Here is a 16178-nt window from a genome sequence, read left to right as displayed (position 1 = left end):
ACAAGGTTGATGTGTTCTTCTTGTTCTTCCTCGTTCATTAATATTTTGATTATAGCATGCACGCTTCTCTCAACCCACCAGTCCAAGTCAACCTTCTATCCTCTGTCATCCATTCCCTAATTATATATATGTTTATCAGTTGCTTCTCGCAAACAACCTCACAATCAATCAACAGTTCAAAAAACACAACTCAAGTACCAATCTAGCTCACTTTGAATAAGGACATGAACAAAATCCCCCTCCGCGCTCCCTCTTCCCCTTCAGGTAACTATTTTCTTTTGAAACAGTAATAATTGTGTGTTTTTACTATTCATAGATCACATATACATGAGGGAGTTTAAGTTTGTGAAATTTGATCCCTATTCGCTTTTTTTTTAAGGAATGCAACACCGTGGTAAGAGATGTCGATTGAGAGGGAGAAACTACGTGAGGCCAGAAGTAAAACAAAGCAACAACTTCTCAAAAGATGAAGACGACCTCATCCTCAAGCTTCATGCACTTCTTGGCAATAGGTTCTTTTATTCATTCCTCATCTTCATTAGTTTAGTATTAATTGAATGTAATGTGAATGTGTGACAGTTAAAATTTGTTGGTACTTTGTTTTTCAGATGGGCATTGATAGCGGGAAGATTGCCTGGACGAACCGACAACGAAGTTAGGATCCATTGGGAAACTTACTTAAGGAGGAAACTCATCAAAATGGGAATCGACCCAACCAATCATCGTCTCCACCATCACACAAGCTACATTTCCAGACGTTACGTCAAGTCCTCGCATAAGGAACATGAAACCAAGATCATCAGTGATCAGTCTTCTTCGGTATCCGAATCATGTGGTATAACATTTTTACCCATTTCATGTACCAATTGCTCGGAGGATAGTAATAGTACCGGACAAAGTCGTTTGCCTGACCTCAACATCGGTCTCATCCCGACCCCGACTTCTTTACCAGGTCGTTGTCTTCAGGACTCTAGCGAATCCTCTAAAAATGGTTCAACAGGTCAAGAAACGCTTCTTCTATTCCAGTAAAGTTGATATATTTCTTTGTAGCCATCTTTCTATATAATGTTATAATATTCACTAGAGAGATATGTTAGTCCTGATATGGACCGGTTGTTCGTTGAACAACTATTCTATTAAATTTCTGGTTTCGTTTTCAATGAAGTGAAATGATTACTAGTACCTAGTAGTAAACCGTTGATAACCGACCGACGATAACTGAATTGGATCAATCAAGCTGCAAGAAATTAGCTAATGGAGCTATGAATATGCGGTGCACATTGACGGGAAGCATTAGTTAACTCTCTTAAAATGGACAAGTTTGTTCATCTCCTACCAAACTACACTTTACTCTTTACGCAAAAGCAATCTAAAACACTCTTTTTGCAAAATGGAATCTATATATCAATATGAAAATTACTTACGAAAGATATAAAGGAAGCAAATTAATATACTTACAAAACGAAAAGAAAACATATCAACTTAAGGTTGTCTTAAGCATGGAGACTATAAAGTCAAATATTAGCTCATCAGCTAGTATAAATTAAACACCATGAAAACGAATTAATGCTACATTCTATTTGAGATTTACTCTGGTGCAGTTTGAGAAAACTTTTTTTTTTATATATAGAGAATTTGAGTTAATATTAATGTTACAAAAGAATGAAAATTCCTTTGACCAAAAAAAAAATGAATGAGAAATTCATGTAGATAAAGATGTCTTTAATCATATAGTGTACTGACATAAAAAGATAGGAACAAAGAGCAGCATACATTAGAATACAAATTGTAATGTTATTGTGTTTATATCAGTTAGAGAATTGAATTTTGTTTAAACAATTTGCACATGGTGCGTGAAAAAAAAAGGAAGTAAATTACCTTTATGTACAAACCGCTATAACATCATTTAGTATTAAACAGAACTGTATGACCAAAGAAAATGAATGTGTGGCAAGTAGAAAGAAGATTGTTTGCTGAGAAAATGGACCACTATTTATCATAAAGAACCATTAAAAGTTGTTTCTACTATTTCAGATCTACAACCATCAATGAAGTGGATTCCACTACTGCATGCATAAACTCTGATCTCACACCTTCACTTACATATCTATTATATTCACTTCAGTATTGTGTGGCAGTTTATATTGTTATTGATGAATTAATGTCAGGATTCTAATGAGGTCAGTGGAGAGTTGTGTGTGGATGTTGAAAGCAACATTCACATGCCGTATTATAAACTTCAATGTAGACATCTTATTTCTGCATATGACCAAAAAATTTACGAAATCAGCCCAGTCAAACCTTCCAAATACGTCTATGAAATAATGTTGTCTATTTTTTCAAGTTGTTAATGGTTACTAGATTCTGATCCGCACGTACCCGTGTGGGGTTGATTTTAAAAAATAAGTCTAAATTGTGCGGAAAACTAAGTCTAAACCATGTCTCGATAGCCATTCCTCTAACATATATAATATTTTCTTTCTCCGTAAAAAGCCGTCCCTCTAAACCCAAATAGTAAACACCTCCAGTTGCTCAATAAATCATTTTATCTCATTTATTAAATATATTTCAAGCTAAAATTAATGATGCAGGAGACGGTTAACTAGTTCTTTCTAGATATTTTCCTATTTTAGTGTTTTCCTTTTCTAATTAGGATTCTAGTAATTTTCCTATTTTATGCAGTAGGCTTTCTCTATAAATAGAGAGCTAGGTCTTATGTTTTGGACGACTATTATTCATTCTTATCAATCAAAAGTCTTGAGTTTTCGAGCTTTACCTTTCTGGTAGATTCCAGAGCATATTTCTTCAAGTTTGTCGCTTTCAAACTTGATTCTTTAATTATAGAACCAACGCTTGTTGTTCTAGTGCATTCCGACTGCGTCAAGTGGTATCAGAGCAGGCTTTTTCCTTCTCTTTTCGAAGCTTGATCAGCTATGGGTGATCGACCGTTAACCAAAGCCGACATGGAGGGTTTAAGAGGTGAACTCGCCAATTTCAACGCTCAGATGGCGGATCTGTTGACAGCGCTTAACAATCAGTTTGCGGCTTTACCCCAGCAGATTGCTAACGCGATACAGGGAGGAGGAGATCAAAGGGGACCAAATCCAAATCAACAAGGAGGAAACAATCCGGCTGTTGTGGTACCAGTTCGGGCCCAACAAGGTGGAAATAATCAACGACCCGGTGGAAACAATCGACAACAAGGCAGGCACAATCATGTGGTTGTTGACAATTCTAGCTCGGAGGAGGACTCTGAAGAAGAAATTGTGGAAGAAGAAGTTGAGCAAAGAAATCGTCAAGGAAATCATGACTATCGAGTCAAAGCTGATATTCCATCGTTCAACGGAACTATGGGAGTTGAGGAGTTCTTGGATTGGAAGATCGACGTTGATAGATTTTTCGAGGTCATGGAGGTTCCTGAGAATAAGCAAGTTAAGATGGTGGCGATTAGATTGAAAAAAACTGCTGCCGTGTGGTGGGATAAACTTGTTGTTCAAAGGCAAAGACAAAGGAAAGGACCAGTCAAGACATGGAGGCGAATGAAACAGCTCATGATGGAAAAGTTCTTACCTGAGGACTATGAACAGATTCTCTATAAGATTTATATTGAATGTGTTCAAGGAAAGAGGACCGTGACAGAATATACAGCAGAGTTCTTGCGATTCTCAGAGCGCAATGATTTAGAAGAGACCGAAAATCAGAAAGTTGCAAGATACATTAGTGGGCTGAAGAGTTCTATGCAGGAGAGGATAGGTTTGCAAACTGTATGGACTATGCAAGAGGCTTCTAGTCTAGCTTTGAAAGCTGAGTTAATGGAAAAATCTCCTCGTACTTTTACTTCATTCAGAAGATACCCGCCCCAGAATAATTCTGAATTATCTGGAGATAAAGAGAAGAGTGCAATGGCAAAGGATACTAGCCTTGGGAACAAAGGAGCTGGAAGTTCTAACACTGGTTCTAATAATGCTCATCAAAGCAAAGCACCGATCCAGAAGCAAGGTAATAATTATGCAAGGCCATCCATCGATAAGTGTTTCCGTTGCCAAGGACAAGGTCATAAATCGAATGTTTGTCCCAGTCGAAGAACGGTTGCATTCTTAGAAGAAGAAGAAGAGGACGATTTTGCGGAGAATGATGAGTATGAGGGAGTTGAATTTGCAGAAGAGGAATCTGAGGACAGAATCAACATTGTTTTACAGTGACTGTTGCTATCATCCAAAGAAGAAGGACAACGCAAGAATCTGTTTAAAACGCATTGTTCTATTCAGAACAAGGTGTGCAATGTGATCGTTGACAATGGGTGTTCCGAGAATTTAGTTTCTCAAAAGCTGGTGGATTATTTGAAAATGCCCATGACTCGTCATGAGAAACCATATGGTCTCGGATGGGTGAAGAAAGGATCTAAAGTAGGGGTTAGCGAAACTTGCAAAATTCCTTTATCAATTGGTAAGCATTACAAAGAAGAGATAATCTGTGATGTTTTGGATATGGATGTTTGTCATATTCTCCTTGGGCGACCATGACAGTTTGATAACGACATTACGTACCGAGGACGTGACAATGTGATTATGTTTACATGGGGGACTCATAAAATTGCAATGGCTCCTGTTAAGGATTTTGGTAGTGTCACAAAGGAGAAGAAGTCAAGCTTCCTCATCATGTCATATGATGATAAAGAACTTGACAAGTCGGTTAAGGAATCAAAGTGTTTTTATCCAATTGTGATCAAAGGGGTGATGAGTGCCGTGACGGAGGAGACAACAACTCCACGTGAGGTGTTAGAAATTTTGGAAGATTACAAGGAGTTAGTTGCGGAAGAGCTGCCTAACGACCTGCCTCCTATGCGTGATATTCAGCATCACATTGACTTGATTCCAGGTTCTAGCCTACCTAATCTTCCCCACTATCGACTTAGTCCTAAGGAGAACGAAATTGTAAGGGACCAGATTGAAGATTTGCTGAGGAAAGGGTTAATCCGCGAGAGCATGAGCCCTTGTGCTGTACCGGTTCTTCTCGTTCCAAAGAAGGGTAATCAGTGGTGAATGTGTGTTGATTCTAGAGCCATTAACAAGATAACAATCAAGTACCGGTTTCCTATCCCTAGATTAGAAGATATGCTTGATGAGCTAAACGGAGCGAAGCTATTTTTGAAAATCGATCTACGAAGTGGATACCACCAAATTCGCATCAGGCCTGGCGACGAATGGAAAACTGCATTTAAGAGCAAAGACGGATTGTATGAATGGTTGGTGATGCCTTTTGGATTATCAAATGCTCCTAGCACTTTCATGAGGATGATGAATCAGATTCTTCGTCCTTTCATTGGATCTTTTGTAGTAGTTTACTTCGATGATATTTTGATCTATAGCAGAACCAGGGACGACCATTTGGGGCATTTAAAGCAGGTTTTGCAAGTTCTCCAAGAAAATCAGTTGTACGTGAACCTAAAGAAGTGTACATTATGCACAAACAAGCTGTTATTTCTGGGGTTTGTCGTTGGTGAGGATGGGATTCAGGTGGACGAAGCCAAAGTGAGTGCAATCCAAGATTGGCCTGTTCCTAAATCCGTAACTGAAGTACGTAGTTTTCATGGTCTTGCTACCTTCTATAGAAGGTTTGTGAGAGACTTCAGTACCATTACTGCACCTATTACAGAGTGTTTGAAGAAGGGAAAGTTTCAATGGGGTCCGGAACAAGACGAGAGCTTTGCATTGATTAAGGAGAAGCTTTGTACTGCTCCAGTATTAGCATTACCGGATTTTGATAAAGTGTTTCAAGTGGAGTGTGACGCAAGTGGCGTGGGAATAGGGGTTGTACTGTCACAAGAGAAGCGACATGTCGCTTTCTTTAGTGAAAAGCTAAGTGAAGCACGCCAGAAGTGGAGTACTTATGATCAGGAGTTCTATGCTGTGTTTCGAGCCTTGAAACAATGGGAGCACTATCTGGTTCAGCGTGAGTTTATACTTTTCACGGACCATCAAGCTCTCAAATTTCTTCACAGCCAAAAGGTGATCAATAAGATGCAAGCTCGATGGGTTAGTTTTCTGCAAAAATTCCCTTTTATTATTCAGCACAAGTCTGGAACACTTAATAGGGTAGCAGATGCTTTGAGTAGAAGGGCTTCCTTATTAACTACCTTAACACATGAGATTGTGGGTTTTGAGTTCTTAAAAGATTTGTATGGACAAGATGAAGAATTCAAAGAATTGTGGGTCAAGTGTTGTAAGAAGCACCCTTCGGCTGATTTCCATGAACGTGACGGCTATCTTTTTAAAGGAGATAGGCTTTGCATTCCTTGTTCTTCTCTGCGCGAGAAGTTGATACGAGATTTACATGGCGGTGGTCTTAGTGGTCATTTGGGACGTGATAAGACAATCGCAAGTTTAGAGGAAAGGTATTATTGGCCGCATCTTCGGAAGGACGCTGGAGCTATTGTTCGGAGGTGTTATATATGTCAGGTTTCTAAAGGTCAATCTCAGAATACGGGCCTTTACATGCCATTACCCGTTCCTGATGATATCTGGCAAGACCTGTCTATGGATTTTGTGTTGGGATTACCACGGACTCAACGAGGTGTGGATTCTGTGTTTGTTGTTGTTGACAGGTTCTCCAAAATGACACACTTCATTGCTTGTAGGAAGACCGCAGATGCAACCAACATAGCCAAATTGTTCTTTCGAGAAATTGTGCGTCTCCATGGAGTTCCTAAATCAATAGTTTCAGACAGAGATACCAAGTTTCTCAGCCATTTCTGGATTACGTTATGGAGGCTGTTTGGAACAAGTTTGAAACGAAGCTCTACGGCTCATCCGCAGAGTGATGGACAAACCGAGGTGACAAACCGGACGTTGGGCAATATGATACGAAGTGTTTGTGGTGATAAACCAAAACAGTGGGATCTCGCTTTGCCACAGGTGGAATTCGCATACAACATGGCCGTGCATTCAGCTACAGGAAAATCACCATTTTCCTTGGTGTATACCTCTGTCCCGAAGCATGTAGTCGATTTAGTTCCATTACCGAAGGCTCCTGGAGTTAGTGCGTCAGCTGAGGCAATGGCTAAAGACATTTTGGACACTAAAGAAGCAGTTCGAGCAAGCTTGGAAGCAACTGGGCAAAAGAATAAGAAAGCAGCAGATAAACGTCGCAGGCTCAAAGTTTTCAAGGAAGGAGATGAAGTAATGGTATTTCTCAGAAAAGAAAGGTTTCCAGTTGGTACTTATCGCAAGCTTCAGCCTCGCAAGTATGGTCCGTTCAAGATATTGAAGACACTCAATGACAATGCTTATGTAGTGGATCTTCCCAACGACATGAACATCTCTCATACGTTCAATGTAGCTGACATTTATGAGTATCATGCCGATTGTGTTCTTTATCCAGATGAGAACCCGGGGTCGAGTTCTTTGGAGGTGGAGGAGACTGATGCAGGAGACGGTTAACTAGTTCTTTCTAGATATTTTCCTATTTTAGTGTTTTCCTTTTCTAATTAGGATTCTAGTAATTTTCCTATTTTATGCAGTAGGCTTTCTCTATAAATAGAGAGCTAGGTCTTATGTTTTGGACGACTATTATTCATTCTTATCAATCAAAAGTCTTGAGTTTTCGAGCTTTATCTTTCTGGTGGATTCCAGAGCATATTTCTTCAAGTTTGTCGCTTGCAAACTTGATTCTTTAATTATAGAACCAACGCTTGTTGTTCTAGTGCATTCCGACTGCGTCAATTAATTAATTCTAATAATAAATAGTTTTACCATAAATACAATATGGTTTCAGAAAATTTAAATTTTGATAATTATGTCATATCTATTACAAATTATTATAAGATTTTAATACTATATAATATATATATATATATATATATATATCTGGAAAATACATAAGATATAGTTTGATGTTTTGTTTATTTTGAAAAACTCATAAACAACTTGAAAATCCGCAGGATTCACCAAAAAAATACATATATTTAGTTATCCAAATTTTCAAATCTTGTCTCGTTACCCGAAATTTTCATCTGGTATTCGATCAAAAATAGTTTAGAAAATGTATTTTATTTTATGAATTACCGTTCACGTCTCATATCTGTTAGTTGAAATAAATAGCTCTACGAAATTTTTTGAATATATATTACTATCTCGTCCCTCTTGTATTTTCTAAAACTTTTAAAATTATTATAATTCATATGGATCAAATGCAATTAATCTACTGTGGCAATGTGTGTTATCAAATGGATTATATAGGTTGGTATTTCTTTGGCTTCATCGATTTCTAAATATTATTATGTTTCTGTTGTACTTTTAACTTGAGACATTCATAAAGTAAAACGAATTATTTCCAAATTTCTGTCTTGTTTCTATTCTCCATTTTTTATCTCTAATAACTGTGTCCGAACCTTGACAAAAGATGATAAGTATGCATGTTTGCTGAAAACAAATCACATGAGAAGTAAATTCTTTCTAAATTCTTCACAATTTAAAAACATTTAATGATAGTTTTCTGAAGATGTTTGGAACCATTTTTTGAACACAATATCTTAACCTTATAGTGTGAAGAGCATATATACACTTGTAACTTTTACTTAGAAGGTTATGACCACTTTTGACAAAAAAAAAAAGGTTATGAACATTATTAAAATATCCACCAGAAAGTAGCTTATATTATATTCTGTAAACGGTGTATTAACATGAAATAAGAAGACAGTTCTGACTTCTCCTCATACACAACTTATATAAACATAAGTTTTATATTAAAAAAATAGAACCAAGCATTAAAAAACATAAGAGGAACCGTAGATGAGTTAAAAAAAAATTATTTCTAACACCATACATTTACACTACATTTGCATTTGGAGTTAAGAATGGAGTATGATGTTTTGATGATAAATTCTCTCAATTTGGCCAATATTCACAATCTGGATATAGATAAAAATATCGGATTAGAAAGTATTTGAAAAGAAAATAGATACAAATTAAGTGAAAAACATCTATGAAATTTTTATACTTGTTTGTGTATGGATCAATAAATCGACTTGTGATCAAGTATTGACCCTGAAATAAAAACAATAAGAATACCCCTAAGAAGTTAGTAGAAATTGGTAATATACATCTGAGAAAGAAAATTAATTGATTTACTTTTAAATTTTTCTTGATTGGTTGTGAGATGTATGCTTAGCATTTACAGGAAATAAATTGTAGACAAAATTAGGCTTACATCCATTATACCAATTATAATTTTGTGTAAAAGTGAAGTTACCACTCTTTGATCACAACATGTACTGTCATGTTTAACCAGCAACTTCATCTCTTAACCTATATACATAAAAAGTTGAGAATGCCATTGAAATATCTTCTGAAAAGTTGAGATCACTATTATACAATTTAAATGACAAAGTTTTAACTTCTCACCTAAAATTAGAAGACAACACCATAGGCTTCTCCAAATATACTTTAAAACCCTACATAAACACATTATAAATATTAGCTTATTTCTTTAAATTATAACTCAGAATAAATATAATAATCATAAACTAAAAAAGTGAATAAACAGAACATCTAAACATATAACAATCTAAAAACAAAACAAAGAACAAATAAATTTTGACCACACAAAATAAGGTTTTCACAAAGAACCTCTCTGTTTTTGGTGATGGACTTTTTTCGAGTATTGAGTTATTGTGAATTGACGACTTATTTATAGATACATTTAGTCGGTTACGTTATTCATTAGTTTGTCAAATTTTCTTTAAAAACTAATATTAAAATATCTATAAGATTTGATTGTTTTTAATGTTAATTGTGCAATCAAGGAATCTTTAATATACGCTACTCCTCAAAATAGGCTACATTGATCATATGTTAACTATCCGAAATTTAGGTGTAAATTAAATATCAAATTGACTACTTATTAACCGCATATTTACTTTTAGGAAAGATATTCTAAAACAGGATTTTCCTAATCTTAACAATATAATTTGAATTGTGTTATACGTTACATCAAATTATGACGTGCTAATTATGTGGGTAAGTGCGGGATGTTCTAGAGAATATATCATAGTATTCAAGATTTGATTATATTATCTACCAAGATTTGGTAAGATGCTAAAATTTAGTAAACAAACTATTTCGTAATCTTGTATACATAATTCGAAATTTGAGACATACTATGATATATTTTTAAGTGATTTCGATCAGTTATTATTTATTGGGAATAAACTAAAATAAGTTAACATCCTAAGATTATGTTAACTGTTCGACATTGTGGTGTTAATTTCCGTTATTTTTCCTTACATAATCTAAGCTAATTTTGGGGAGTTGATTTATTTAGATTGGTTATGGTTATGGTAGGTATTAATAGCACCCGATTTTGATATGATATGTATATGTTAGGTATTAATTGCATCCTTTTGACCAAAAAAAAAAGTATTACAATTGCATCTGATTTGGAAGGGTTATATCATTTTATTTTGGTTTGGTAATACCATTAATTTCAATCTGTTTGGGTCCTATCAATATCATTATGTTTGGCTCCTTATTTATACTTATCCTTATTTAGTTTTCAGTGGCATTTCATTGTAATAATCTCTTAATTTATGTCTATTTATTAAAAATGCTTTTCTTTTATTAGTATAGATTATTTTTAATAGTATAGATTATGGAGGATGCAGAAGTCACGGGCATGGAGGACGTACGCGGTCGATGTGGACGTCGTAGTTGAACCTTTCTTTCTTTTGTTTAAACCGATATGACTTTTTAATGCAATGGCGTTTCATACTTATTTGTACAACCTGTTCAAAACTATTTTTTCAAAAGTAAATTTAATTTGGTAAAATAGTTTAAAGAAATTATATGCCATATTGTATATACAAATTTAAATACAAATTTAAATATTTTCACCGGAGTAGTGTTTGCGTGGCCAACTTGGGGGAGATGGAGTCAGCAAATAAAATCATTTGCTACAAGAAGAAGAAATTAACACAGTGACATGACAGTGGATTTGCAGATCAGACGATAATTAATTCGTATTAACCCTTTTTGAAAAAGAAAAAACTAAACAATTCGTATTGAAGGAAGGGTCTATATTATAAATTACAAGAATTGTTCTAGATTGGAATTACTTTTTTTTACTGTAATATATCTAAAATTTTCTGTCAGAGCATCTCCAATAGTTTTTTTTTTTTTTTCTATAATAGAGATCCTCTATAATAGAAGTGAATTTTACTCCAATCCACCTCTATTTTCACCTCAAAAATAGAGATTGCTATTTTTTTCTCTATTTATAGAGGAACTCTATTTTTTCCTACAAAGTATTCCTCTATAAATAGAGAAACTCTATTTTAGAGGTGAGAATAGAGGTGTGTTGGAGTAAAACTCACCTCTATTATAAAGATCTCTATTATAAAGTAAAAAAAAATAGAAAAAATCATTGGAGATGGTTTTAAAAACTTTTAGCAGTATATATTTGTAAAAAGCTTGATGATGATATATAAGTTGAATATGTGACATTTGTCCAAAAAAAAAAAAAAAAAAGTTGAATATGTGACCTAATGTAATTATACTTTTGAGCGACATATTAAAGTAGTCGTAGTGTCTATCATGTCTTTTAAATGAGTTTGTCTTGGATCCTGCGAAGAAAAATCTCAAAAGTATATAATAATTCTGCTATGGAAAAATTCACACTCCTACTTTTTGAAAAGGTGTTATAAAGATATAAAAAAGATTTTGAAAGGTAACAAATCAAAAGATCAAACAAACTATAATTATACATAATAAAAAGAAAGTTATGATTAAATGAAAATAAAATGTATAAAGCTATAGTTACAAAGAAAATGTCTTTACAATTAGTGTAAGACAGATGTCAATACAATGCACCTAACATGCTAAAAAGTGAAGTTATATCTTAGTTTCTTCCCATCTCATATATAAAATATTACTAACTAATGAATTACCATTCGAGATTAAGAAGACTATATCAATATGCATATATATATATATCTATATATATATTTTTGGAGAGATTTATGAAATAAATCCTAGAGTTTGAACTTATTTACAATCATGCTATTAATATTAGTTTTATAATTATTTTTTATTTTAAATAATATCAAATTTGGAATCTAATTTAAGAAGATTTTCTCCTATTCAAATTTCCAAAAGTAGACCAACACCTATTAACATTAAATATTTTATATTTAATTAATCAATTCTCTAAAAAAATGTTGGTAATAACTTATTTTCATGTGTTTGAAAGCCAAGTGATTAAACTGTTGATAATAACTTCAATTTATTTTTAAAAAGTGGGGTATGAACTGACACAAACTGTTAAAAAAAAATTTCCTTCTTCACCGAAGTGTTTTTCAGTAGCTAATATATTAATATGTAGATTTTTGATCCATACTAATAAGAAACAATTGATATAAATCAAACTTTACAAAAAAACACTTCACCATTTTAATCGACTTGCACAACTATAAATACAAAAGTGTTAAATGATATAGAGATAAAACAACCAAAATTACAAAGTCAAATTATAGTATACTCATATAATTATAAAATATAATATATTATGTAATACTATTATCTCGACATTGTAAATGAAAAAGAAAAATCACAAAAAAATATATTTGTCGACTCAATTAAATTTAATGAATAATAAGGATATCCTAAATTGTATATAATAAACCATTACATGTAGACAATGAAAATTATACACTACAGAATGTATTGATGTAAAACTATAGTACGATTAAAAAATACAAAATATATTATATACATATATATAGTTAATATAATAAAGAAATTTTATTTTGTATTTCTAAACAAAAAAAATAGTTCCGCGATGTACCGCGGGTGAATATCTAGTATATACATAAAGTGAAGTCTTATCTTAGTTTTTTCCCATGTCATAGATAAAACACTATTAACTAATTAATTACTATTCGAGATTAAGAAGACTATACCAATTATATATCATTGGCCAATTCTTTTATTCCTTACAACCTCATTAGAATACAGTTTCAATACAACTAAAATATAGGGTCGGCTTTACAACCACGCACGCAACAAACCATTTCCTAAAATAAATATAAAACTCTATTTTTTTTGTTGAATTTTTAAAAAAAGTATGGTTCGTTTCTATATAATAGTATATTATAAAGTTTTGTTTCCATAATTACAAAAAAAATCATAATAATTGAATTTTATATGACAATTGACAACTGTATCATCTTCTTCTTCTATCTACTTACACCGCGAATCTCGCCTCTCAATTATCTAGTTTTGTTCTATTGTATTATTTTTGTATTAATGTAATAAATATTATCTAAAAACATTATTAAAAAAAATAAAATCAAATAGATATTGAAAAACAATTTTTGGACTTTGATTAAAACGGTGTCGTAATAAGGACTCTTCTTCTTTAGCCACATGGGCTTCGTTGGGATACATAAAAAAGCCAGCGATTACAATTCTCGACACATCCGAGTCAAAGAGAGAGAGGAGCGAGCGGAGTCCCAAAATTCGAATTCGGCGCAGCCACCGTATGCGACGGCGTAATGGCTGGAGGAGCTATCACTCCCGCTTCTCTGATCGGTCTTATCAACGAAATCGTTGAGATTCCGGTGAATTCAGGTGTGTTTAAGAAGGATTGTACCGATCTCGCTCGACGAGTTGGTCTGTTGACGCATTTGATTGAGGAGATTAGGGATTCTCCGACGCCGGAGGAATCTGATGCTTCGTCTTCTTTGAGTTCTAGTGAATGTGATTGGTGGTCTGATCTTGTTGTGGGACTTCAAGCCGCGAAGCGTCTCTTGTCCTCAGCTACTAGTTTCCAAGCTCGCGAGTCCTCTGTAAGCATTTCTTAAAACAAACTGACTTCTTTCATCTTCTTCGTAATGGAATCGAACTCATGAAGCCTTTGTATATGGAAACACGCCGGAAAAGAAATTAACGTTCTGCTCTGAGGATTATTAAGTCAATGTATTATCTTAGATCTATTCAATGTATTTTATCATAGCTATGAGTTGCAAGACGATGTTGATTTTAGTCTTTTAGATTGAAAGCTATTGATTGTTGTTTGACATTCTGGGATGTCATTCTTGATTGAAGGAAGGAGCAGCCAAGAGAATCTCTTTTCAGTTCCAATGCGTTACTTGGAAGTTGGAGAAAGCATTAGGCAATTTGCCTTATGATCGATATGATATCTCTGACGAAGTCCGTGAACAGGTACAAAAAAAGTTTGTTCATGAGTATATATGCAGAGTTGTATAACGACATTTTGGAGTGGAGTTGTTTAGAAGGGTGTTTTTACTTGTGATCAGGTGGAACTAGCAAGATTACAGTTAAGAAGAGCAATGCAGAGATATGGGTCTTTAAATTCGAAAAAGTTCTCGAGTGCTCTATCTGAGCCAATGGTGAAAGATGCTTCAAGCAATACAAAGAGCAAAGTTACTGAAAAGCTGGATAGTATTCCAGAAACAGTGTATTCCAACGTTCCTTTAGCAGATGTGAAGAAATCTGAATCACCGCCTCCTGGGAAGAGCTCTTCAGTTTCCTTGGCCTTCTTTTTATCAAAGGATGCTGATGATGAGAGATTAGAGAAAGCTGTTACCAAGAACACTGACGACTCAAAGAAATCGGATAACCTCACTATCCCAGAGGATTTTCTTTGTCCAATATCTCTGGAACTGATGAAGGATCCTGCTATTGTTTCCACAGGACAGGTCTGATTTTAAAAATCAAAACTTTTACATAGTGCTGGCTTATGGTTGTTGATTTAAAACGTTAACTTTGATATCTCCTCTTCCTTGACAGACATATGAGAGGTCGTATATACAAAGATGGATAGACTGTGGAAATCTGAGATGTCCAAAGACCCAGCAGAAACTCGAAAACTTTACTCTTACTCCAAACTATGTTCTCAGAAGCCTGATCTCTCAGTGGTGCACGAAGCACAACATTGAGCAGCCAGGTGGTTATATGAACGGTAGGACCAAAAACTGTGATGGCTCTTTCCGTGATCTAAGTGGAGACATGTCAGCGATCCGGGCATTGGTTCGCAAGCTCTCTACCCGATCAATCGAAGACCGCAGAAGCGCGGTTTCTGAACTCCGCTCTCTTTCAAAACGAAATACGGACAACCGAATTCTGATTGCAGAAGCAGGAGCCATCCCTGTTTTGGTCAATCTTTTGACCTCGGATGACACTGAAACGCAGGAAAATGCTGTCACTTGCATTCTTAACCTCTCTATATACGAACACAACAAAGAACTGATCATGCTTGCAGGAGCAGTCACATCTATAGTGCAAGTCCTCCGAGCGGGAACCATGGAAGCTAAAGAAAATGCTGCAGCTACTCTCTTTAGCCTTTCGTTAGCTGATGAGAACAAGATCATTATAGGCGCATCGGGTGCGATACTGGCCTTAGTGAGTCTGCTTGAGAACGGAAGCGCAAGAGGGAAGAAAGACGCAGCTACGGCTCTGTTTAACTTGTGTATTTATCAGGGAAACAAAGGCAGAGCGGTTAGAGCCGGTATTGTAAAGCCATTAGTGAATATGCTAACTGACTCGAGCCTCAGGATGGCTGAAGAAGCGTTGACAATACTCTCAGTTCTAGCTACTAACCAAGACGCGAAAGCTGCGATTTTGAGAGCCAGCGTGATACCGACTTTGATAGATTGTCTCCAGAAGGATCAACCGAGAAACCGAGAGAACGCAGCTTCGATACTGCTGTCTCTTTGCAAGAGAGATACCGAAAAACTAATCTCCATTGGTAGACTCGGAGCGGTTGTTCCGTTGATGGAACTATCAAGAGACGGTACAGAGAGAGCTAAGCGGAAAGCTAACTCTCTACTAGAGCTTCTCCGTAAATCATCAAAAAATTTAGCATCACTCTAAATAGCCATTAACATAATTTAATTTTGCTGGCTGTTTCTATTGATCTGTTTATTATGTTCTTTTGTTTTATTTTGAGTTTTTGAAAGACTAGTTTGGTAAGGGTGGAGTTGAAAGAGTAACGAGAATCAAACTCTTTCTTACTCACTCACCTTTGTATTGATTCGTTAATTTTGTAAAAATACAAATTCGTTAATTCAAGATCCATATGATTTTTAATAAGGTCTATTTCTTAGGTTCACGGGATTGGTTCACGGGATTGGTTCACGTGCAGTAGTTACTATTCGTGGAAAG

At 34.9% G+C, this 16178-nt stretch overlaps 2 protein-coding genes across 2 annotated transcripts; both read left to right on the top strand.

The window, feature by feature from the left end:
• On the top strand, positions 36-1103 carry LOC104701757 (myb-related protein 308). The gene is made up of 3 exons (XM_010417496.2): positions 36-264; positions 380-512; positions 609-1103. Exons 1-3 carry the CDS (start codon positions 225-227, stop codon positions 1027-1029), a joined length of 594 nt encoding a protein of 197 aa, XP_010415798.1. The 5' UTR covers positions 36-224; the 3' UTR covers positions 1030-1103.
• LOC104701756 (U-box domain-containing protein 10) lies at positions 13446-16089 on the top strand. Its single transcript, XM_010417495.1, has 4 exons — positions 13446-13840; positions 14100-14216; positions 14312-14713; positions 14805-16089. The coding sequence occupies exons 1-4, from the start codon at positions 13547-13549 to the stop codon at positions 15885-15887; spliced, it is 1896 nt and encodes a 631-aa protein (XP_010415797.1). The 5' UTR covers positions 13446-13546; the 3' UTR covers positions 15888-16089.

Source organism: Camelina sativa, chromosome 7, assembly GCF_000633955.1.
Source record: "Camelina sativa cultivar DH55 chromosome 7, Cs, whole genome shotgun sequence".
Lineage (NCBI taxonomy): Eukaryota > Viridiplantae > Streptophyta > Magnoliopsida > Brassicales > Brassicaceae > Camelina > Camelina sativa.
The sequence above is the reverse complement of the archived record's forward strand: the minus strand, read 5'-3'. Positions and strand labels throughout refer to the sequence as shown.